Genomic DNA, 26,696 nt, shown 5'->3' on the forward strand with positions numbered 1-26,696 from the left:
TCTCGGCAGAGCCTGGCGCCCTCGCCCCGCGATTCCGTTCATGAGACTCTACAATTACCTTTAAAAAGCGTTGTAGCTTCCTTTGCAGCTGGGAGCTCGCCGTGGCCAGGGGGAGGGAGAAGAAAGCCGGTTCTGATCGGAAAACAGCGAGAGACCAGGCTGTGTCTTCCAGCTGCAGCCCGCAGAGAGCCCGTCGCGGCATCCGCTCGCCTGCACAGCTCGCTGCTGCTGCTGCTGCGCGCGCTCCCAGCTGTGCTGAAGTCCACCTGAGCGCGCAGGCATGGGGTGTCTGGGCACCAGCAAGACGACAGAAGACCAGGGCGTCGATGAAAAAGAACGACGCGAGGCCAACAAAAAGATCGAGAAGCAGCTGCAGAAAGAGCGCCTGGCTTACAAAGCGACTCACCGCCTGCTGCTACTGGGTAAGGCCGGCGGGCGCCGGGCAGGGCGGGCGTGCGGGGCGGGGGCCCGACGGTGGCCGGGGCGAGCTCCTCCAGCGGGGACCTGGCGTATGCGCGAAGCGGTGAGAGGTGGCCGTGGTATCGGGATTCACATCACAGCATTCTTTTTGTTTGTTTCTAGGGGCTGGCGAGTCTGGGAAAAGCACTATCGTCAAACAAATGAGGATCTTGCACGTCAATGGATTTAATCCCGAGTAAGAATGATCAATTTCGGTTTTGCTTCCAAACCGCATGCAAACTTTGTCACTTCTCGCCCAGCCTTCCCTGAAGTGCTTTCTCTAAACAGTTCATTTGATCATTTAGTAGACCTTCAAGGGGAAAAAATAAATAGAAATTAGCTGTTGCATTTAGTATATTTAGGCAAATCCTTCTTCTGGTAGTGTCTAGTTTAGAAGAATAACTTGCTTAACAAGTTATAATTTATTAGGTATTTGGGGGGTATTGGTCTGTATCACTGGAATTGGTCTGAACACACTTAACCAATATCTGAAAATATGTTTTTCTCTATAATATCATAGTTTGCATCTATTTCGATTTACAACTATCAACATATAGATAGATTTAAGTGAAATCTGTTTACAAGTATAACTGTATAGTTGTATTTATATGTGGTATCCATAACGATTTTGCCATGTTTTCGTTTAACCTGCGTGGTTGTTTAAAGCTGTACTTATAAAATGAATGCGTTCAGGTTTATTTAGAGTACAATTTACAAAAGGGGATTATTTCCTTTTCCCAGATAAAGACTTTGCAGGTGTTGTGTTAGGCGCTGACGTTGACCCCTAGTGAAACTGGTCCAGCCCAGTGCCGAAGCTGGAAATTCAAAATCCCACTCAAATGATTCGAATCAGTGCTAAGGGCAAACGAAATTAATAACAATTCTCTTTCAATACAGGGAAAAGAAACAGAAAATTCTGGACATCCGGAAAAATGTCAAAGATGCTATTGTGGTAAGGACTATTTTCTTAGTATTTCTTTACTAAAAAGGTTTAAGTACTCTGTGCTCTAAAATTGTGTAGACAGAATTTATATATTTTAGATTATCATACATGGAGCCTAAATGTTATGTTTATCCATTTTTTTTTTTTTTCTTCATTCCATTTTAGACCATTGTTTCAGCAATGAGTACCATAATACCTCCAGTTCCACTGGCCAACCCTGAAAACCAATTTCGGTCAGACTATATCAAGAGCATAGCGCCTATCACTGACTTTGAATATTCCCAGGTAAGTAAATCCTTACTGAAATATTTTAAATAATAAAAGGTGGAACCATTTTTAATAAGGTTGCATACTGAGAATCAATGTTAATACTAATTTATTATTAACTTTCTTTGAAATCTGGCACTCTAAATGCTGAAGAGAAATGCCTCCTCCGTCCAAAATATTTGTGTTCGTTATTATTAAAGACAATAGGATTCTAAAAACTGCTTCTGCGGATGTGTGGCTGAGGCCCACGATCAGGAAGATAGCATACCTTTAAGAAATGTTGAAAGTGCTTTTTCCTGAATGTACTCTTGGGTTTTTGTTTTGTTTTATTTATCTATTTATTTGCTTATTGGCGATTGGCCAGTACAGGGATCGAACCAACACCACACTCCAACCAACTGAGCTAACTGGCCAGCCCTGTATGTGTGCTTAAGTTAAGGAGTAAGTAGTCTCCCAGATAACAACAGTAGAAATTACACGAGTAGAGAAAAATACTTAAGGTGTGTAATTCCATGGGAATAACGAAAGAACAGAATTCAGTTTACTCTGAAGCTGCCCGTTCTTTAGATCAAATGAGAGTAGGGTATTTGCTGTAAATAATAGCATGGATCACTTCTGAGTGTTAACATGCAGTTTGGTTCACATCCGCACTGTTTAGGGCTGCTTTCCTAATCACTGGGATGGCAGTATTGCTTATGCAAAAGGGTAACCTCAATATTAGTTTTCTCTCATTTCGTGGCTGTACAATTCTTAAAAATATTTTTATTTAGTAATTTGATAAAACATGTTACAAAGGAAAATGATTTGTTAAATTTCTCAGAGTCATTTTTGTAACAGTTACCCCAAGAGCATATTTGTGTGGGTATGTGTGTGCACGTCTCAGTAACAGTATTTCAAAGTTTGCATTACCTGGCAATGCAAAATGCAAATGCAAAATGGTGGTTTGGAGACATTTTTCATTCTCAGGATCCTCTCTTCGGAGGGAAACCAGTGAGTAAGACACAGAAGCCCTGCCCTGCCCTGCCCGAGGGCCGGTATGCACCTGCCTGCCCCTGCCCCTTCTCTTCACCAGAGCACTGTCATCCTATGGGCTCTGTATAGGGATGATGAATAAGAATTACTTTTTTAAGAAGCTTTTATTTGCGTCTTCTAATGTGATTTCTGCTTCTGATAAGTGTTCCAGTGTAGCTAGTGACATGTCCAGAATTTCTAAAAAGGAGGAGTCTGGGTGGCACATGGCTGGAAGAGGGGCTGGGGCATCTAGTGGGCAGGCACACCCTGCTTTTACTAAACTGTGTCTTTAATGGCATGACTTGGAGGGGGCTGAGGAGGTGAGGTGGCAGGCGGGGCGAGTGGGATGTCAAAGCGATGCTTCAGCCACACTGTGAGGCCTCCACTAACCAAAGCTATAGGACGGCCTCTTGGTTCTCTGTGCTGTTTTGCATGTTGGAGAAATCACCAAAACTACCCAATCCTGGTTGAAATCAGGAGTGGCATTCTCATCGAACCTCAGGTTTAGACATTTACAGACGAGTACTTGCGTTCTCAAATTTGTTCTATCGTGTTGGCTTAAAAGTAATCATAAGATATCTCATACATTTAGGGGGGAAAAGTTGTTCTTAGTGTATAGTGAGAAATTAAGATTTATTAATCAGTACCACATCCTCTTTCTTCTGTTCATGACAAACTCACGGATGATAAGGGACCCTATGTTCATGCCAAAATTCAGAAACAATCAGTAATTCCCACAGGTATTACCTAAGGAATCGAAAGCACATAATTTGTGAAAGTGTTTTATGAGCTGTCATGAATATTTTTAATAAAAAAAAAAAATTTGAGAAACCATTTCCTTTGAGTGCATCTATTTTCATATAGATAATTTAAGGTTATTTAAAAATGATTATCAGAAACCATAATTTATTATCAGTAAAATAGAAGAGAATTTGGCCACAGCAGATGCAAATGGAGTTATAATGCTTTTTCAGAAGTCACATTTTGCAGGGGGTAGTTTTACTGCTGTTCTTTAAATGTAACATTCTATTATCTTATATGTCTGTGCTCATGTCAAATGAGAATATATTTTATTTATAATATAGCCCACGCTTACATAAATAAGGAGATTAATATTAAATACATAACATTCTTCATGAAAACGCTGTTTTTTATTTTAATATGCACATCATTTTTAGTGACATTGATAGTGCTTAGAATTACTTTATTAGATTGTATAGTTTATGAACTCACATTTTGATGATCCTTGCTAAGAATGATATCAAGACAAATCTCTGACTTACATACTAATAATAACCCTTGGCACATCTCGAGAAAGTTAACTTTTATTTAAAGGGATGTATTTTTTTGTAAACATAAAAGTAGAACTAAATCAAATAATTTGAGTAAACACAACACTAATGCATTTTTTTTGAGGTTGAATCCTTGAGAAAGTCTTCCGGTGTCACAATCCATTATTTGAGGGCGTTAAGTTTATTTTCCTGTAGGTGTGAAATAACTTTTGAACCAAATATATCCTATTATTAAAATTTAATTTCAGAGTTCTTCAATTTAAGAAGGAAAAATTTGAAGAATAACTCATGTTAACAGGATCTTGACGATCCCTCTGAGATGCTACACATGGGGTGAACGCAGGATGGGTACCAGTTCTTTTGTTTTCATGTCACCTTTCATTGAGTGTCACTTGAATCCTATGAAACTTAAGTTGTAACAGAAAGAAGGCAGATGTGGCCAACCCCTCTCAGCCAAGTGTCACTAGGGGAGATTAGAGAGAGCAGAGGCCAGGTCTCATACTGATACGCAGAGCCTTTGGAAGGTTCTAAGTGGTGAAGTTACAGGATCTGATTGTGTTTTATCAAAATCGCTGTGGCTAGGGTGGAGAATGGCTTGTAGGGAGACAGGAGTTGAAGCAGACAGCTGTTTCGGAGGCTGTTGTAACCCAGATGAAAGACAACAGGGCAGCGGGGGGTGGGGTGGGAACGATGTGGGTGGAGAAAAGTGGCCTGAGTTTGGATTTGTTTGGAAACAGAACGGATGGCCTGATTTTGGATGTGGGTATTGAGGGACATAGAGAAATCAGAGATGGCTTTGAGTGTTCTGGCCTGAGTTTCTGCAGAGATGATAGAAACAGGTTGGGAGGAGGAAGGTATGAGGAGTTTCTGTTTTCCTGGCAAACTGGAGACCACTCTTCAGGCATTCAAGTGGAGATGTTGAGTATACAGTTGAGTTTGTGAGTTTGAAGCAGTGTAGAGAGGTTGGAGAGGGAAGTCTGGGGGTCGTTAGCACACATTGTTAAAGCGCATTGGCGACTTACATGGGAATGATGGTCTAGTTTGGGGATTACCTATAAACTGACCTATCTACTATCTGTGGTATTGTTCACGTTCATGGTTTCCAAGAACGATGACAGGTAATAAAGTTCTTGCGACAGTGATACAGTTATTTCCTTCACAAGCTAGAAGTGTAAAAGGTTATTTCATACTACATGTCAGCAAAAAAAGAATCCAGCTGTCCTCACAACTAACTAACAAGATATTTGCTGCCAAATGATGTGAAAGTTTTGGAGACAAGGCTAGTATAATATGTTAAATTTTAATTTTAAATAAAATGAATGCAAAAGGCCTTTACAGAGTTTAAATCATGATACAAAAGGAAACGTACCGGTATCAACTACAAATAATTGATTGACAGTGGCCTGATTCCAGGTTTTCTCTCTTACATGCATCCAAACTTAATATCTTTTTTCCTGTGGACTTGACTCCCACCTAGGAACCCCTTCACTAGTTGGCACCAAGTCTTTGCAGCCAAATCTTGTATAGCATCCAGCACACCTGCACGTGGGGATGAAAGATAAGCAGCCACAGGTGGTGATTACCATAGAACGTACGTAGTCAGTTGATCATTTATGAAATAGGAAAAATGTGGCTGCCTCCTCCCAAAAAACCCCTTAGCATAATACCAAGCAAAATCACTGTAGAATTAAATTGAATCATTCACTTGTTTGATGTTCCTTCTTTAAAATGTAGATATTTTATTAGCTCTTTTAAAATTATTTTGCTAGATGTTCTCAAGGGGAAGAGGATAAATAAGGATAAACAGGAAACACAAAAGCAGTCTGTTCTGTCGGTCCTGCTGTCACTACCACATGAGATTTTCTAAATTGGCATTTTATCAAAATTGTTGACAGGGGTCAACATAAGCCCAGACAGCAGGTATTACCATTCCCCTCCGCCCCAGGTGAGTGCATCCCCAGTCACAGGACTCGGCATAGCTGGTGCGTGGGTATTCAGTGAGGGCACCGGTGCCTGGGGCGGCCCGAGAGCCCGGCTGCCAGTGTGGGTCTTGGCTCCACCACGCTGTAAAGCTGTGACCCTGAGCAAGTGAGCTGCGACTAAGTTCAGCCTCCCGCTGCAGGCACTGCCAGAGCTTCCCGCAGGGCTCTGCAGAGGGCAAGCCACGCAGTGGGCCAGCGTGGGTGTCAGCTGCCCCCACCGCCCTTGGGCCCCTCTCCCCTGGGCCGTGTGCACAGAGTTTCTAGAATACACATCATCCAAGTTACGGTTTCCTTATGTGTTTATTAACCAGCTGACCTGAAGCCCCCTGTTCACTCAGGTGAGAGAAGTTCCTCCATGGGAGCCCCAGCACTGCTCCAAGTGAAGGGGCTGCTGCCCCGGCTCCCAGAGGAACTGGCCTCTTTCTCCCTCTGCCACCTGCTCCACGCACATTGACGCTGCTCGGTTCACAGCATATTGCCAAGGACACTGAACACAGTCACCAAGTGCCTGTTAATTTAGATTAAAACAGAATCCTTTGTATCCACTTCAGTAAGGCCCTGTGGGTACAAGATGTCAGGGGACAGGCCGACTGGAAGGTCAGCAGTGTTAAAGAAAGAAAGGTTCCTATCCACTCAGCAGAACTGCAACCAGCACTCTAATTCAAACGGTATTTAAATCGAGCTCCCAAGCAGCCATCCTGCCCTCGGCCTTTCCAGCTCACTAGTGAAAACAGAAACATTAGAGCAGGTGGAAAGAGTGGGGAGACTGCGACTCCGCTTTCCACAGTAAACTGAAATTGAAAGATTTTTGTAGTTAGCATGAAAGAGAAAAGTACCATCTTAGATATTTTCAGATGTAATTAATAAATGAAAATTACTAATAGGCCACTCTTGGGGCTTTGGCTGCCCCTTCTTTGGGTCCTGAACCACCGAGAGGGAGGGAAGTAGCTGCTCTGGACAGAAGCCACGCGTAGAAGGGTCTCCTGGGCTGGGCACTGCCTCTGTGCATTCAAGGAGGCTGAGGCAGGGCCTAGAAGGCGTGCTCAGGAGACCCCCGAGACCCAAGGCTATGGATGGGACAGAGACCACGTACTGAGGGAACACAGTGGAGCCAGCCCACCTGTGTTCAAATTCCAGCCGTGCCACACACCTGCTGTGTGACCTTAAGCAAATTATTTCATTGCTGTCCTTTCTCACCCGCGGGATAGAGATGATCACAGCACCTACCCCATGTGGTTGTGGTGAGGGTTAAATATGTTAATACCTAGGACAGTGGCTGGTGCATGGGAGGTGCTCTTTGAAATCAATCTTCCTGCTCTGCGCAGGAAGCAGGGGCAGGGCAGAGTTGGTGATCCTCTGGGATCGGCTTGGGCACCGTGCCCTGTGAGCTCACTCCATCTCAGTCAGTCCAGCCCTGAGATCCTGGTGGTCTGTCACTCACTGTCAACTCCTCTTTGGATCCAGTGGGGACCAGTCGAACCCGATAGCTATTCCCACTCCCAGCTGCACCGCTGCCTCAAACCAGCATTGATAAGCAATCTCTTCTGTTCACGCCAAGAGCTGACATTCATGACACTTCGCAGCATTCCTGGGGGACACACCCCTAATGATCCCCAAAGGGAGGTCAGGCCATTGGCCCCTAACTGCTCAGGAATCCTCACCTTTGTGCCCTCTCAGAGCACAGGTTCCCAGGTGAGAGTCCTCCAGGTACCCCGGCTGATTGACTTGGACCTCATGTCCTACCCGGTCTCTTTCACCATCAGCCCCCAGATCTCCACCCCCCTCCTCTTTCTCTACCTTATTTTCAGTCTGATTTTCTTAACCTGACTTTAGTCTTCCTCATTTCCCACCGTCTCTGTCCCGTCTGTCCTACCCTTCTATTCTGTGACCTGCACAGCCACGGGTTCTCTGAGACTGCCTGGAGCTGACCTGGATTTGCTAGATCTCTGCTGCATTTTTGCCTTGCTCACTGCGGCTACATTTTCTACCCAGTTTTGCCACAGGTTCCAACAAGCTTCTGCTCCTTCTTTCAGCCCAGTGCTCATTCAGCTGCCTCTGCTTTGTGTTGCCTAGTGATGCGAGGTTAGGTGTATCTTGAACTAAGCCCTCCCAAGGGGAATTTATACTGAAATAAATACTTTACATTTCAAGTACTAGGTGTCCTCTCAGGAAAGTTGTCAGCATTTTGAATTTTTGTAAATAAAATATTTTAAATGTCCTAAGGTGTGTTTTATGGTTTTTTAAAAAGTCCTAGAAAAGCTCCTTTTTAAAATGAACAATAATCTTTCTTTTTCTGCTTTGCACATCTGGTTTTTTCCTTTTTTTTTTTTTTTTTTTTTTTTTTTGAGTTCTGCTGAAGTGGTGAATGCCCACGTCCTAGATTCAGGACCGCCACATTGCTTCTTTAGGGCATTCTAGAAGTCACACTTTAAAAATGAAAGCAGTGGTGTGTGTTGACAACAGACTGAGTGAGGCCTTAGAGCTAGTCTAGTCTGACAGTCCTGGCAGGGGAGGTAAAGGACTTGGGGGCCAAGGGGAAGGCACTGTGGGAGTCTGTTGATTTCCCAGGCTGTATGTGGGACATCCTAGCAGTGGGCAGAGATGGAAGGGGGCTTCCCTGGCCAACTGTCTTTCCAATGAAAGGTTGTCGTAACAGAGTAGTCTATAAGTAGCAGTCTTCAGTGGGGGTAACATCCAGGTCCCCAAGGCTCTTATTGCCAACACTGTGGGAGAGGGGCAGGTGACTTTGAAGAGGTCGTGTTAACTGCTCTTGCTTCTCCAATAATTATTCAACAAACTTATTGAGTGCTTGTGGATACCAAGATGAATAAGGAGCAATACTCTTCTAGAGGGCAGGGGCCAGCACCTTTGTGACCACACACAGAGAGCTCTGCCAGGCTGGGAGCAGGTGGGGACTAGCCACCTATGCAGCGGAGGAAGCAGGGCAGCGTGGGGGCCTGTGCTGCAGGCCATGGCAGTGACAGAATGCAAGTTGTCTTTGCAAAGATCACTCCTGCATTCATACAGAGGCCACAGTCTCATGTCTGCTGTGGGAGTTGCACCCTGGGAGTTTGTCTTCATGGGTCAAAGGGCATTTCCTCCGTCACAAACCTGCTTTCACATGGCTTATGCCAGAATATTAAGGAGGAATGAAACCCTCACTGAGAATTATTGTTGTATTATTTTGCACATTCTAACTAATAAAAGGAAGTCTTATCATTATAGTAGAATATTTTCGTTAGATACATTAACCATATATTAGAGCTTCAGTAGACATTTTTAAAATTCCCTTTTTTTTCTTTAAATGTTATCATAAAGGGTATTCCTAATAAATGTTAACTGTTTATTTTGAAACTATTTTTAACTTACTCAAAAAATGCAAAAATAGTACAGAAAACTCCCACATGCTCTTCACCCCGATTCATCAATAGCTAATGTCTGGCCATGTTTGCTTTCTCACTCTGTCTGCACTACCACACGTTCATGAACCCTTTGCAGCTTGGTCGTAGATGTCATCTCCTGCACATACTTCAGTGTGTACATCCTTAGAACAAGGCCATCCACTTGCATTGCCAAAGCACAGTTATTGAAACTAGGGGATTTAACATTAATACAATACTATTTTGTAATCTACAAACATTACTGAAATTTCACTGAGAGTCCCAGTAATAATATAGTGCAAGAGCAGTAGTAGTAACAGCAGTAAATAATGGTTATGGCAACTCTGGTCAATAATCCAGTGCCGGATCAAGCGCTGCATTTAATTTCCATTTCCCCTTTGCTCTGGAGCAGCTCCTCAGCCCTCTGACATTTCTTTTGTGGAATGCCCTCATCAAGTGTTCCTCGGATGTTTTGTGGTGCCTGCACTGGCTGTCGTGTATCATGTCGTGTATTGTGTCGTGTGTCATGTCAGTAGCACAGAAGCGATCTCGTGTCCTTCTTTCTCAGTGCGTCTTGACCTTAGCTCTGCTCACTCAGTTAAGGTGGTGTCTGCCTCTGTAAAGGTACCTTTTTTCCCTTAGTAGTTCCTAAGTAATTTTAGTAATGTCCTTTGAGACTGTCTGCGTACCCTGTTTTTACCAAAACTTTCACACTCTAGTTTTAACACACTAATAAATTTGAGCAATAAATATTTAAGGGAGAAAACTGTTGCCCAATTCCTTTGACTATTTCTAAGGACTTAATGAAAATAAAATCGAGTGGAGATCATGATGCTGCTTTACACGTAATGCAGAAGCATATCATGCTCTACAGTGACCTGTCACCTTCACCACAGCACGCCAAGAGATTGGGGCTTGAGCCACACGACAACTTTTATACAAAGTGTTTTTCCTCATAGAAAATAAATTTTAGGGGTCACAAAGTAACTAAGACAACATATTTTTTAATTCCTTGGGTCAAATGTCATTGAAACTTCAAATCCTTTGAAAGTGAGAGATTGAACCAGAAAGATTTTTGTTTCCACTTTGAATGTGTTGCAAGTGGTTGGTTTATCAAAGGAGAGTTCATTTCCCAGGACAGTTGCTCTTTTCAGAAGAATACAACATTGAGGCAATGCCTTAGTATTAGAGCATTTTGACATTGTTATTACTAGTTTTATGTAACTCTGAGAAAAAAATATTTCCGACTTTTCAGCTCCTCTGAGAATTGGTAGAAGGAACCGGGCAAGGGGCTGTCCTTAGGCCACATTAGGACTGAGATGAGTGAACACGTGGCCTGCGAGGGCAGCACATTGAGGTGTTAAGAGGCAGAACGAGGAGGTTGTTCCTCAGAAGGATCCTTTGAAATACTGACTTTTAAATTTTTATAGTTTTGCATGAGAATGTCATCCATGAACGTGTGTGTGTGTTTTTGGTTTATTTTCTTCACCTCTTAAAATAATTCTGTACTTTTTTTTTCCTGTCATTTTAATGGCAGGTATATTGGATTAAATCAACCTTATGCCTAATGTTCTCAGTACACAAAAAAATTTCATTTTTAAGTTGTGGTTGTATTTGTTTGAGTAGAAAATGTTTGTGTGTGACATAAAATTCAAAAGACAAAATAGCGTGTGCCGAGTCCCTGACTCCTGCCCCGGCTCCTCCCCAGAAGCAGCCAGGATGGTGTTTAAGCTCAAAGCCAATCTTCTCAACATGTTTTTCTCTTGTGGTGAAGAGATTCTGTTATGAAATGTAACTTTAGTTCATCTTATTTGTATGGAAAAATATCTAACGTGAGTTGCCAGGTGCTTGTTTTTCAAATTAAATTTAACATTGAAGTAAATTGGCTGGCAACTGTCTTGGTGCTCAAACAAAATGATTAGGAAAATATAGAATGATGTTATTAGACATCTATTAAATATCAAAGTTTTAAAGTGTGGAAGCTGCAGACTTCATCACTCCAAGGAAAATCACAAGTCACACAGTGAACCCAGCAGGACTTTTGGAGGACGTTTGACCGTTTCACTCAGCATGGCGACTGATTTGTGGTAGCACTTGCTAGTTCTTTGGGACGATTTCTCTTAACAGTTTAGGCCCATGCTACCTGTCCTCTTTCTCACATGAGTCTCCTGTTCAGTTTGTGCCCGTCCTATATTCTTCCTTGTTGGCTTAAGATATTCTGTCTCTCCCACACCTATTTCTCTTTCGCAGACCTAGCTTGAAATTTCTGCCCGCGGAGGAAGCCCTGGCCTCCTCCCGTGGCCTCCTCCCATGGCCTCCTCTCTGTGCCCCTCTGCTGCCCTCGTCCCTCCAGGGCTCCTCCCGCCACCGTCAGCACCCAGCTTGCTGCTGCACTTCTGTCCTCTCCCTGAGAACCAAGAGTCCCAACAGCACAGTTTGCATGCTGAATAGTCGTCTTTCTTTCAATATTGATTTGCCAAAAGTCAGTTTTGAGCACTTAGTAAGTACTCAAGTAAGTGATCGATATAACAAAAGAAACAGGTTACTTTCCTCCTTTTAGATCCCTCCAGTTAACAAGGCTTGACTTATTTAGAAAACAGATTTATGTGTCATCATTTGAAAAGTTTATTTTTTCTGCCTGCCCTTTTGTGTGTACAGTTCACATCATGATTGGTCACGCTGAGTTTTGCCACTAAACGTGGATTCACTGGGGCAGCAACCCTCTCCTGCCTGCTTGGTGTGGCACTGGGCATGTAGTTCTGCTCCATACATGTGTGCAAAGCCATGTATTTGCCATATGCTTAGCACTATGCTCAGGAGCATGGATTACCCAAAAGAAGTATAATTTGTGACCCCTGGCCTCAAGAAACTTACCACTTAGTGAAGAAACAAGATGTATGTAATACATATGATATGTAATGTGAAATTAATGAACAATAGGCATTGTGTGATTGAATGTTAGCTTGTGTGGTATAGACTAGAAACTCCGTAGCCATCCAGAGAAGATGACTAATGCGGGCTGTAGTGCTCATACTGAAGGCTTTGTCATAGCACTTGATGTAGTGGGACTTACTGGGCGAGTGAAATTTTCATCAGCCGAGCAGTAGCAACACAGGATCTGGTGGGAAGAACCCACCTTAGCTGGAGTCAAAGGCAAGCAAGAGTGCAAGAGATGGGATGGACTACCAAACTGAATTGAAATGTTTTTTATTCATCTAAAACAACATGGGCACACTATAAGTTTGGAATATGGCTACAGGAGACAAAAAGGAAAACACGGAAATGAGAAGGAAACGTTGACAGGCACTGGAGTTACTCCTGGACTCAACTGGTCAGGAAGCCACGTCCCCATCACAGAATCAGGACCATTCCTAGCGTAGCAGCCTCAGCTCCCCAGGTCTGTGGGGACAGTAAGCTTTGACTAGACTCCAGATGAGCCTTGAGTCTACAATTCTTTCCATGGTACTCAGAAAAATGGAGAATGTCATCTTTTAGCTCAAATATGAATTCACAGTTGTGACAGTCAATCTATTACACGTACATAATTACTTAATGTTTAAAGAAATATTAGTGAAAAATATGTTCAGGGTAGTTGTATTATATATTTTTTCATCTTATAAAGCATTTAAATTTATGGCAAGAAGAGATAAATAAATATTGGTTATTTTATTTATTTCCATTTAAATGTTCTCAACCCAAATTGAGGTAAAATGAACCATATTGCAATCTTATTTATCTAACCTATTGGTCCACATACATATCTAAAACATGCACACACACGCACACAGATGCACATGTGCAGACTGAATCATACACAAAATATTATTATCTAAATTAGGAACATTGTTTGAAAAAAATTACCCCAGTGTACACTTAGCTCAGTGATTTTTCTTCAAAAATATCTAAAAAGAACAAAAGATATTTTCATAGCAAAAACTTTTAGAATCTCTGAAAAGGAAAAAGGTCCTCACTCCCACCACCACCCGTTTGAGAATGATGTTAGTTTCACCACCCGTGATTCTCGATTGTTTCTACAACTGACTGTGCTATCTCAATCAAGTAATTTTTAACCAGCATATTTGCAGAAAAATGACAATTGTTACTTAAGTTTTCATTTTTAACAAAAATCATCTTAAAAATTTTATGGAGTTATTATCAGGTCGTATTTATTTTTACCTAGAGCAGTGTATCATTACCCTAAATAATACCTTTTATGAGAATACCACAAGTTAACTGTTTGAGAGATTATTGGTAGGTTCCTGTCTGCTCTTTCTGAAGCCTACACCTTAACCACTCTCCTAAATTTTAGACATCATTTGTGTTACGTAGTAAATGATGATATATTATTTCAAGGCATTTGGTTTTAAATATCTCAGGGGTTTTTTTTTAATAATTCTTAAGCTATTGTATTTTTTTTTGTATTTTTTATTGTATTTTTATTGTATTGTTTTTGTTACCAAAAGCTACCAAAGAAACTAAAATGGCACCAACTGGCATGCTTGAAAGAATTAAGCTGATAGAGATTATCGTCAGTGTTTCTTATTTCTTCTGTTAAAGTGTTACAATTAATAAGTAGTACATCATAGCATCATGTGAATTTCTATAACTTACTGGAAGTTAACGTATTTCAAATTAACCATTATCGGTTTTATCTGAATAGTATTCAGTTCAATTTTGGGGGTAATTCAGCTGGAGACTTTTAGACTTACTGCAGTATACAATTTTATAGTGTGAATGCAGTATGGATATTATGGTAGAAAGAAATAAAAAAACACCCGTACAGATCATAGAAAAGAGTTACAAGAAATTCGGGAAATGTATGTGCTTCAATAAAAAGATCGTTTTGTCCTAGTTGATTTTATTGGGGGTAAATGTGAAACTACTTAGTATTTAAGTCATATTACTATTTATGCTTCTCTGTGTTTCTGCTTATCAAGAAACTCAGGAGACTAAACCTTCGCATGTACCCAGCAGTTTGTTCCCAGCACTGTCCTGCTGCAGTGGTTCATGGGGTCAGGTACAGTTGACTTCTCCAGCACACCTTGTCCCTGCCTCCCCACCTGGCTCTTACGGTGGCTCTGCCTTGAGTCCTAGCGTCGCAGGTGGAGGGGGCTTGCGTGCGTCTAGTCCGAGGCCTACTTTACAGCTGAGCAACTGTGATAGCATGTGTCGCGCTGGAGCTCCCGTCGGGACGGGACCCCGAGGTCTCCTGATTCCTCTCCTCCATCTCTTCGTTTTCCTTCAGTGTGCTTCAGACCTGCATTTGTACAGAGGAGTGTCATTACCTGTTAGGTTGAACCATAAGTCGCCAGCACTTGGCCACTTTTGAGCTATAATACGGCAGTTTCGTATGGTCCAAAGTTATAGATAGCGTGCCCCCTTCAGTCTCTTGTCAGAGTCCCTTAGGTCCCTGCCCCGGGAAGACGGCTTTGCCGTGGCGTGGCAGGTGCTCGATGCAATGCGGCTGCGGGGACCGTCGCCAGCACGCCACGGTGGCAAAGCCCTTCTCCCGTCTGCTCTCCGCTGCCTCCAGTCAGGTACACCTGCTGCCTCCTGTCAGGTACACCTGCTGCCTCCGGTCAGGTACACCTGCGCTCCCTGGTCAGGTACACCTGCTGCCTCCTGTCAGGTACACCTGCTGCCTCCGGTCAGGTACACCTGCTGCCTCCGGTCAGATACACCTGCGCTCCCCGGTCAGGTACACCTGCTGCCTCCTGTCAGGTACACCTGCTGCCTCCGGTCAGGTACACCTGCGCTCCCCGGTCAGGTACACCTACGCTCCCCGGTCAGGTACACCTGCTGCCTCCCAGCCGTGAGCTGAGACGAGGCGGAGTCCCCTCCCACACCTGACCACAGCAGTGGCTCTGCTGGGGGGTGGCACCAGGACATCCCTAGTGCGACCCATGCCCACCTGTTCTCCACCCACTAGGCACCTGGCACATGACATGCTCAGCACGTAACACTTTTGCTTATCTACAATTGTAACAACTAGAAGCTCCAGCAGTCTGCTTGAAGGATTTTGCGAGAAATCACCTGAAAAAATCACGGTGGGGATGGGGCAAACCAGAGAACGCTCTCAGAACCAGTCTCTGAAATAGTCCCACAGTCGGCCTGGTGTCATTCTGGAGGCTCTTTTTTGAAAAGAAAGAAAATAATACCAAAAATCTGATAATAGTTTTACACACAGTTACATAAGTGCAGTCTGAGTAATTTGGTGGTTAAGAGTGCAGACTTTGCAGTCCCTCTGGCCTCTGCCTCTTTCTATATGTATAACCTCGGGTAAGTTAATTAGCATCTCTGTGCTCAGTGTTCTCAACTGTAAAATGGGAAGAATAATAAGTCCTGTCAAGGGAAGTTTCTTGGGGAATTATATATAATAATGCATCCAAAATGCTTGGCGCTGTGCCTGCGCACTGTAAACACTCAATAGATGTTAGGTGTCATCCTAGTTACCCTTTAACACATTTATATATGTATGTGTGCTGCCTTTTAGATGATGCCAGTGCTGAAACTTTGAGAACTTCATTTAGGGCTTTCGCTCTCACGTACGTGTGTGCCAGGAGCGAGCACGAGCTCATCCACTTACTCAGGGCATGGTGAGACACCAGCACCACCACCACCACCACCAGGGAAGCAGCACAGCTCTTCCTGTCTTTGCTAAACTCCTGAGACCAACAGGGTCCTGAGGAAGGAGTGTGAGCCACTGGGAGATGGGAGGCAGCCACTGCTGCCCACTCTCAGATGCCTCCACCATGCCACCCACAGGTGCCCAGTTTGACTTGGCCCAAGACTAAGCCTGGCTCTGAATAAAGGGTGGGGCTGTGGTGTTTGCAGGGCACTCTCTCCACCTTTGGAAACTTTTCAAGGCTTAGTGTTGTGTGAGAAGAGTAAAAAATGCTATATTCTGCAGAGAACATTTTGATCTGTAATAAATTCTACAGTTAAGATAAAAATATAAAGAAAAACCAGTTGGGCTTTCAAAATGCAGAACCTATCAAAAAAGCTTTCTACTCCTCACTGTTCATCTTTTTTGGTGATGTTGGTAAGTTGTTCTGACACCGGGGGAGGTGATGCTAATGCTCAAGTAGCACTCCATGCCAGGATGGCCCGGCTGTGTGCTCACAGCAGTGTCACAGGTGGGCACCACTGCTGTCGTCGTTTCTCACGTGAGCAGACAGAAGCACCGAGAGGGCAGTTGCTTGCCCGGGGTCACAGTGCTGCAGAGTAGATGTTCAGGATCCAAGCCCGGGATTGTGCGTCCTGCTGCACAACCCCCCTGTGCTCAGGAATCGATGGCCCATGTTCCCCGCTGAGTCTAGTCACTTCACCACCCGTCGTTTTGATTTTTGTTTCAACAGTCTGAGTGTTGTCTTGACTACATGAGCAGTCCATCAAGGTGGGTGGGTCCCCCAACCAGGCCATCTTCAGTGCCACCTCTGCTGGACCACAGCTCTTCCCACAGCAGACACAGGCTGAGCGGCCGTAGCCTGGGAGAGCCCAAGGTGCGGCAGAGAGTTCCACTGACTTGTGACTTCTTTCTCATTCTTGATTCACTAGAGAAAAATTCCTGCCTTGAAAGAGCTACTCTGTGGCACTTCCCCTTTTTTTTTTAATTGATCATATATATTCAGGGGGTACAAAGCTCTCACCACCTGTGCCCAGGATGTGATGGTCAGATCTATAGTGTCAGGATGCCCACTCCCACTAATTGTGTTTATTCCCCATGTCCCCCACCCAATTAATCCCCAACCTCCCTCCTCCTCCCCCTCTCCTCCCTGGAAACCCTAGGTCTGCTCTCTCCCTCTGCAAGTCCAACACACCACTGTGGTCTTTCTTTCCTTCCTTCTTTCTCTCTTAGCTCCCACTTATGAGTGAGAACATGCGCCATTTTTCCCTCCGTGCCTGGCTTATTTCACTTAACATAATTTTCTCCAAGCTCATCCACGTTGCTGCGAATGGAAGAATTTCATTCTTTTTTATGGCTGAGTAGTATTCTATTGTTTATATATACCACATTTTCCTCATCCAGTCATCCACTGATGGACATTTTGGTTGGTTTCATATCTTGGCTATTGCAAATAGAACTGCGATGAACATGGGAGTGCAGTTATCTCTTCGACATGATGATTTCCATTCCCTTGGGTATATACCTAGAAGTGGGATTGCTGGATCATGGGGTAGCTCTACCTGTAGTTGTTTGAGAAACCTCCACACTGTGTTTCATAGTACTTGTACTAATTTACAGTCCCACCAACAGTGTAGGAGCATTCCCTTCTTTCTACATCCTTGCCAGCATTTGTTATTCTCTGTCTTTTTTATTATAGCCAATCTAACTGGGGTGAGATGATATCTCAACGTGGTTTTAATTTGCATTTCCCTGATGATTAGTGATGTTGAGCATTTTTTCATATACCTGTTAGCCATTTGTATGTCTTCCTTCGAATAATATCTATTCAGCTCTTTTGCCCATTTTTTAACTGGGTTATTGGTGTTTTTACTGTATACTTGCTTGAGTTCCTTATATATTCTGGATATCAATCCCTTGTTGGATGCATAGTTTGCAAATATTTTCTCCCATTCTGTAGGTTGTCATTTTACTCTGTTGATTGTTTCCTTTGCTGTGCAGAAGCTTTTTAGTTTGATATAATCCCATTTATTTATTTTTGTCTTTTGTTGCTTGTGCTTTTGGGCTCTTGTTCGTAAAGTCTTAATAAGCAATTCTGGAGGGACCTGATTAAAACACTTTATTCTAGGGTGCTGGGAACCAACTGCAGGCATTGGCTGTGCCTGTGGGTGAGAGGGCGGCCAGGCTGCTTTGGCTGCAAGCCCCACCCCTTGTCCATGCTTACATAAGCTTTCCTTTACAAATGTACTTCTAAACCACTGGGTAGTCATTAAATACTTAGCTATGTAACACTTCCTGCTCTGAGGTTTTACGTGGATTATTTCTTTTAATACAGACACAGACACACACGCACACACACACCTGTGAAGTAGCTCAGGTGGAGTAACTGGCCCACATCACACAACTTATGCCGAGGAGCTGGTACTTGTCACCAGAGCCCATTGCTCTACGCTACAATGTCAAAGGCTCTATCCACACTTGAAAGGTAGTCTAAGTCTGTATCAGACTAGAAATGAATGGGGGACAACGAGAATGACTGTAAACAACAAGGAAAGAGGCAGAAATGTAAAACACATACATCAGAACTCCAAAAGCAAATCTTAGAGGCCTTTAGTGTGAGGGATGAGTCTCCTGCAGTGTCACCGTCTACAAAACAAATGCAGTAACTGAGGCTCATGATCTAGATCCTGGGTCCTCAAGAAAAAAGAAGTGAACTTCTCATTTTTTTTAACAAGGCAGGGATGTATGGAATGCTTCATAAAGATTTCTGTCCAAGGGTTGATATGAAAAAAAAAGTTTTATTGCTGAAAGAATTAAACCCATGGGTATCTAGAAATATTTGATTTGGATTGATAGGCTTTCTGGAATCTCATTAACCAAGATGTCTGTTTGCCTAGAGTCTAACTGTGATAGTGAAAGCCTAGAGTCATCTCTGGATGGTAGTGATTTCTAATCTATCCTCCCGCTGTCATTATTCAGCGTTTGCCCACTGATGCCTAAAAATCAGGACCCTCCGTTTCTGGAGTTACCCTCTGCTGAGTAAGACCTGGCAAGTTTTCCGGTGCAAATCCAGCTCGTGTTTCCCCTTCTTACAGGCAGCTATCCATGTCGTTCTTTCGCTTTCTCTAGCCACTCTTGTTCTGATTATACATAACGTTTTTGTAGATGACAACCAGATTTCGATTTGTTCATTAGAAACAAAATTCCATGCTCTGGGGAAAAGAATTTTTTTATGTAAAGAGTGTGCTAATAAAAGGAGTGTGTAGAATAAGAAGTAACTTCTACCATAAGAATCTGAAACTTAGAAATACTACAGTCGTCTCTTCCTTCTTGGGCTTGTCAAAACCTTTAAAATTATTCTGTTAAAGATGCACTTCGATTCATCACTAAGACTCGGCGCTGGATTCCGTGCTGTGTGTTTTTTCACTTGTCAGACTTCTCTGCCCTTCATGCTACTTGTCATGTGTGTGTATCAGGAGATCACCCACGAATGGAACCAAAACAGTAAATAAGTGATAGAAGCAGGAAGTTTGTAGTGTCAAGATAAAAAGCCGTTTCACTTTTCCTCGACGTTAGGAATCGGAAGGACAAATACATTTTACCACTCTTTTATCCTTTGGTTCCCTTTTAAAATATAGGTTTATGACATGTATGAGTAAATTCAGAAAATGTGGAGTGACTTTACAGACGAGGAGCAGGAACCCCAGGGAGATGGTGGGATTTGTCCAAGCTCACAGCACAGCAGTGTTAGAGCCAAGACTAGGAGCTACATCTGCCTTCTTTTGGAACCAGTATTCTTACCACTCATGTGTCAGATGACACCAAATTTAGTGAGAATTTCTCATTTTGAAGGTGCAGTGAACCATACAACCTAAAATTCCATTCAACTCCTTGCGTTACTACCACTGACCTACTTTAGGAACTCTACCAATACTGTGCCTTGGATATCTTTGAAGCCCTCTGTAACAGGTATTCCGACTAATATTGTTTTAGTTTTACAGTACTATGTGTGAAGAATACAGTGAGAACGTGCTACTTGTCGTGAGAACTTAATAAAAGGCCTGCAAACAGAGATATATAAACTTCTAAGCAGCATCTTCATTTGAACAGGACCATTGGAATGCAAAGAGTATACTGGTGAAAAGAGGCTTCAAATCTTGAGGATTACAGGGAGTAGTGTGTCCTCATGCCTATAGCGTGATTGGCACTCTTAAAGTGTCTTACTTAACACCTTTCTTCATGCTCTTCCTTGCAAGTTGTTTGGTCAGAACCAAGTAGATGAACTGGGTGGGGACCTTGCATATGTTTTGAAGGTTGTCAAGGATTTCAGCCTACCCAGAAGAACATACACCCACACAGCACTCATTACTTGCTGAGAACTTTATACACACGAGCTCACTTAATCTTCACAGCATCCCACCAGGAGGAGACTATTAGCGTCCCCGTCTTGGAGATGAGGAACCCGCAGTGCATAGTTGAAGGTTGCAGAGCTCGTCAGTGGTGGGTTCAGGTTTGGATCCCAGAGTGTGCTTCCGTAGTCTGTGCTAGTCGTCTCCTCACTGGGCTGCCTCTGGGTGCAGAAGCTGCACCTTCCTCCCATTGTCTTGTACCTAAGATTTCATTACACATAGCTCTCTTCCCATAGGTGACTGCAGTACCTCCAAACATGTGCTGCTGGAAGGGAAACCTCATAACAACCCATTGTGTACGCACAGTGACCAGCGACTGTTGATAATGGCTGTTTAGTTACCTGCCTCAGCAGTTGAACAGTTTCTCCTTGACCCTACTGATTTTCACTCTTGGAACAGATAAGCTGAAGACCAAAGGAGAGTTAAGCTCTGGAATATCTGAACCAAAGAATCCACCCATGGTTCCATATATAATGTTACTTGTGTGTTTACGTTAAGTCCCATTTCCTTCTCCTATTTTTAGTTATTTCTTCAAAAATGATGCCAACTGCAGACTAAGTAAGCATTTTCTAGGTCCCCATTAAGTCTTCAGAGCCTGGAGTGATGTCTGCAGAGGCCAGATGATGTTACAGAGAAACACTCCAGGAGGCTTAGCTTCTCCTCCCCTCACTGTGGATTAGACATGAAACCCTGGGAAACAGCACTCATTGCTGGGGCTTCAGTTGCATCCTCTGTGAAGATGAATGCTAGGCAGGATGATCTATGAAAGACCATGCCAGCTCTGACAACCAGTAGAATTGTGACAAAGGTATTATTGGATAGATGCAGTGGGTGCATTGATGAAAATTTGAATAGAAAATAAAAAATCTATTTTCTCAAGAACCTATTTTTACCAGTTCCCATTATGGATTGGGAGATACATTTCAGTAGGGGGAGTTGGTGACTATTCAAAGAACCAGAGACAGCATGTGAAGGTGATGAAGAGGGCAACTCTTCCTAATGCAGTAACAGCAGCAACAGTGGAGCGCAGAACAATACACTGCAGACTGGAGAATGGGTCTCATGGTGCTGCAGAATGGAACGCAAGAGAGTACAAGCAATAGTTACGATAGAAGCAACTTTGTCGTTTACCAAACTCATACCTCCCTGAGAGTTTGTCACAGCACCTAAAATTTCCGTTATTAGATTTCTTCCCACAGGTTGCAAATATGTGTTATCCATAACATAACTCATAACTGCACATTACATATATGTGGTGATATTGATGGTTAAGGCAGGATGAATAACAGTCATTGATGACCTGCTTTGAGATTGATAGACTTTTTTCCAGAGAAGAGAGACCTACTGGCAGGAGCATGTGTGGCTCGGATTAAACTTCATGGAGCAGCCTGAAAAGAGGAAATTACCTGGAATAATAGGATGTCCTTTCAGCTCACTATGATCTAGCTTCAGAACGTCCTTGACTATTCTGCAAACAATCAGATCGAGTAGTCACTCAGCTCTTTTGGGGGCACAAATGTATGTAGATGAAAATGGGAGTATGAGAGTTACTGGATCGTTCACACCTCCAAGTAGAATTTCCTGAACAGGCCTGTGGCCTGGGGTAGTCTGGAGACTGGGCTGTCACTGAACAGGACACAGTCCTGCCCTGGAGGATGTAATTCAGCCACCAGGCAGACTTCTACTGAAAGTCATCCTTTTCACTTGAATGCTCTTGCAGTTTTACTCATTTCCCTGCAACATACTATACATGTTGAGTTGCTCAGTCAGTAACAAAAACTAGGGTGGAAGGCATCGACCTGGGCTTATTTTTCCCACTCCCTTGCAGATGGGTTCTTCAACTTACTGAGCCAGAGGAAGAGGTCTTCAGTACTCTGTTGTTGTAGTACACACACCATTAAATGTGGGTCCGTGGTGCAGTTAGTACTTCTTACAGCGTTTGGCTTTATACTCATGCTATCTTAGGGTCTCAGATGATTTGTGTTACATTTCTCAGATGTAATACAAAAATACCTCTGTGACGAGTTTCTATTTTTGATTTTTTTAACCTCTTTTTATGTGCTGTCACCTAAAATTGTTCTACAGGGACTTGAACCAATCCCTGAGGTAGAGTCATTTTTGCATAGTCACATTCATGCCTTCTTGTCCAGGGATTTGTCCTGTGTGCTATTTTTATATTTTTGATTCCTAATACAAAAAGCTGCCTTTCAGAGCAAATATCTGAAATTTTTGTTATGCCCCTTATATTTAAAAAAAGATAAATTTTTGTCAAGTTTAAGATGTGTCAACTCTGAGTTTTAAATATTGTAAGGTCTTCAAAATATAAATGTTTATGGTTTTGTTGTGGGAATCTCTTTCGCTTTTTAAAATAAAAAATATTTCAGATATAAATTGGAGGATGAATTCTCTACCCAAACACTTTTTCAGAACTATTCCAATCAGCCCCAGTGAAGTGTGATACAACACAATAAGCCCAAGACTGAAAAGACTTGAGCCAGTTCTTGACAAGACACAGTCTCTTAGCCAACCTGTCTTTGAGTTTTCCCATCTGTAAAATGGGGATTTAATACCCACCTCATGGAGGTGCAGTGTGGAATGAGTTGGATCACACGCATGAAAAGGTTGGTAAGCTAAAAAACACAGTAAATGTGAATTGTTATTACTGTTGGCCAAGGTCAAATACTAGACCCAGAAAGGGATTTGAATTACAATGTATATTAGCTGGAAACATGGAAGACTGACATAAACATTCCTGGAAGTCCATCATTAGACAAATCGTTTAAGGCATAAACAACTGACAACAGACTGCTAACCTGTTCCCTAGCAAGTGTCTTTGCATTTTAACTGACTAAGAGTCTTTGACTACAGGATTGATATTCTGCATGTTAAGTTTTAAATATCAACCAGTGAGTGAGAACGGTTATGACTAAAACTTATCAAGTGTTTTTTTATGGCTGTTTCAAATAAGGACTCTAAGTGTGGGGAAAATACATTTTATTATTTCTTTCCTACATTATGCTTGCATGCAATATCTGTGGTAACTACAAATAAAATATTTCCCAACTTATGAATAAAAATTAGACTTAGAAACGCCTAACCATTAAATTACAGCTCTGCACAACTTAACTACCGAAGCCAGGAAACCCAACCTTGGATTGAGAGAGCCTTAATATACACCTTTAGAAAATGTAGAATTTAGTATCTTATAAATAGATATGCACATTTAACGTGATAGCATTTCTCCTCCCATACACCCCCATACCCTGAAAAATCTATTATTAAAACAGTGCTACATCCAGAATGGAGAAAATACAGCATTTTGTAGAAAATTAAACATCATGTTGCTTCAAAAAAAAGAAAAGAGCAGTTGTAGACATTTCCTTGACTCATTGCATAATTCTTTAAAAACGTGATTTTATACAAGGAACAAATAACAAATTACTGAGTTCTTTGAAGAAAAACCTTGTCTTTTGTGAGAATTATAAACTACTTTGTGCATTTAATCATTCTGTGTATGAGGAGCTGTGTTTGACAAGTAATATGGAAAGGGAGTTCTGAATTGCACACAATAGAATCATCATGCTGCTGAGTCTTTGTTTATCCCGCGCCCCTCCCCCCCACCCCATTTTTGGCAGCTGGTCATATTCTGCCACTTTTGAGGAAAATCTAGGAGATGCTAGTGCCATAAGGGGAGAGATTACAGTGGATTTCAAAATTAAATTTGTTTAAATAAATAAAATAAATATAATCATTAGGAATGTATAACAGGAGACATGTTCAAGAATATTCATAGTGACACTCTTTATAAGAACCAAAACCTGGAAATAACCTAAATGCCCAGTAACAGGACATTGGATACATAATATGTGGAATGTCCACACAGTGGTGTACACATCAGTGAAGACGAATGAATTACAGCCACACACGAGGACATGGATGGATCTCAGTATCTTAATGTGGAGTGAAGAACTCAAGTGTTGAAAGATTATATATAATACAGTACTCTTCTATAAAGTTCAGAAACAAGCAAGGTGTTGTTTAAGCATACATATATATTTGTGATAAATTCTTTTAAAAGAAAAGAGAACGATAATCACAATATTCAGGATCGTGGAGAGGAGGCAGAGGTAGAAGAGCACATAGGTAGATATCAGTTCTTTTTTTTTTTTTTTTTTTTTTTCCCGTGACCAGCACTCAGCGCACCGGTCATTCTTATATAGGATCCGAACCCGCGGCGGGAGCGTCGACGCGCTCCTAAGCGCAGCACTCTACCGAGTGCGCCACGGGCTCGGCCCAGATATCAGTTCTTGATCAGGTCCAGTTGGGGGTATGGGAGGGGCTCATGGGTGTTCATTATATTATTAAACAAATAATAAAATAGGAGAGGAACATGCAAGGGCCAATGGTGACTGTGTGTCATTAACCAGTTCTATTCACCTGTGGTCCACATTAAAAATAAATTAGTTCTCTGATTTATTAGCATATGTTTTCTTTTATTGTGTCCTCTTTTAAAGGAAAAATTTATATAGATGATGTTGAAAGGGCTATGTGAGCATAGTATGCAATAAAGAGAATTGTAAATCTCAAGAATTTTATTTGAGATTGTGTTTATTGTGATGGATAACAGTGCTTTAAGATTTGCTGCCACAAAGTTACTCCATAAAGCCTGCATAAAGCCAGGCTCCGATTATACAAAAGACATGGTAGAAGAGCAATCAACCTCTGTAAAAGTAACTCTCATTCTGTAGATTTCACGGAACTCCAGAGATGCGTGTGTCTTCCATTACTTTTTATTCTGAATGTAAGCCAGTTTATTTTAGAAGTCTTTGTTGACCACCTCACATTCAACAGAAATGCTAGTGGAACAAAGGCTGCTTTCTGGAGTCAGGCCCCCTGAGTTCAGCGTCCAGCTCTGCTCGTCCAAGCGGTAGCACCTCCGTGTGCCTCAGTTTCTTACTCTCTAAAATAGACATGATAATAGTATTTACCTCACAGAGTTGTTGTGAGGATTAAATGAGTTGATATACATAAAAGGTTAAGCTCAAAGTTTGCACATCATGGGTGCTCCATATTAGCTACTCAAAAGAAAAACATTTTTAAATGAAACTTTTATGTTATGTATTTGCAAAGCCGAGTTATGCTGCTGATCTCAAAGTGCCTGCATCAATACACTGTGGTCAGACTTACTTTAATGAATACATTTTTCTAGACCAGCACTGACCAAATACAGAAAACAGAAATGAAGTGTGAGCCACAAATGCAAATCAAATATGTAATTTTATATTTTCTAGCACCACATTTTTAAAAACTAAAAAGAATAATAACATAAATATAAAATATTTTACTTAACACAATATATCCAAAATATTATTCAAAGTATAATTTTTAGAAATTAATGAGATATTTTATGCTCTCTTTTTTTGTCATAAATCTTCAAAATCTAGTGTGCCTTTCACGTACCTTGCACATCCCAATTTGAACAAGCCACAGTTTCGAGGGCTTGAGCCTCTTGTTGCTAGTGGCTGCCGTACGAGACAGGGGAGTTCTGAACCAGGGGACATGGAGGCAGGAGTTGCTTCCTTCTTTACCAGCATCAGTATTAGTGGTGGGAAAGGCACAGGCCAGGCGAGCGCTGCATTTCTGGTTGTTTGTTGTACTGGGAGGCGGGAGGGCGGCCGGCTGGCTTCTGCAAGCCCCTCTGGTACCTGCTCTCAGGCACAGCACTCTCACGTCCACACTGCCCAGCAAGCCCGTGCTGGGTAAGGAGGTGTGGGCTGCCGACTGGGCACTGCCTGGTGCCCGGCAGCCATGCTTCCTCCTGGCGTGGACCGGGCACACTTGTCTTTGGTCTCCCAGTGCTGACAAGACCCTCTCGTTCTTTCAGGGACTTCTCTGCAGTGTTTTTCTGTCTCCAGGTCAGCAGGTGAGGTGTCCACCCAAATGGGCATGACCCCAAATTCCCTGACTGCCTCTAAGCCTCCTGTGTCCTTGCCCATGGGCTCACCAAGGGGACTGGATTCAACCACATGGCCCTTTTTCATACCTGCAGGTGTCACTTCAGCCAGCCATGTTCCCTGCGTGGGCAGCAGGTGTAACTGGGACCTACCTCATTATACCCTGCGCTCGTCAAAGCTGCCATGAGCCTGACACTGCTTTTTAAACCTTGATGCATTTGCTCAAAAAGAGCCACATGATTACGCATTACTTGAGCAGAAGCAGGTTGTGTGGTTTTGTTCTTTTTGTTTTATTTTATGCATGTACATTTTAGCGTACTTAGTAATTCACTGAAAACATACAAATTAGCATTTTACTTCTGAGCCAGGAAATT

The 26,696-nt window shown here is 42.5% G+C and overlaps 1 protein-coding gene across 1 annotated transcript in view; it reads left to right on the forward strand.

Annotated features, from left to right (window-relative positions):
- Nucleotides 1–280: 280 nt before the first annotated feature.
- GNAL (G protein subunit alpha L) overlaps nt 281–26,696 on the forward strand; it is a 95,549-nt gene continuing 69,133 nt past the window's right edge. Inside the window, exons 1-4 of the mRNA XM_063077017.1 lie at nt 281–422; nt 583–655; nt 1,357–1,411; nt 1,568–1,687. Coding sequence (XP_062933087.1) covers nt 281–422; nt 583–655; nt 1,357–1,411; nt 1,568–1,687 — 390 coding nt within the window. The remainder of the gene's footprint in view (nt 423–582; nt 656–1,356; nt 1,412–1,567; nt 1,688–26,696) is intronic.

Source organism: Cynocephalus volans, chromosome 13, assembly GCF_027409185.1.
Source record: "Cynocephalus volans isolate mCynVol1 chromosome 13, mCynVol1.pri, whole genome shotgun sequence".
NCBI lineage: Eukaryota > Metazoa > Chordata > Mammalia > Dermoptera > Cynocephalidae > Cynocephalus > Cynocephalus volans.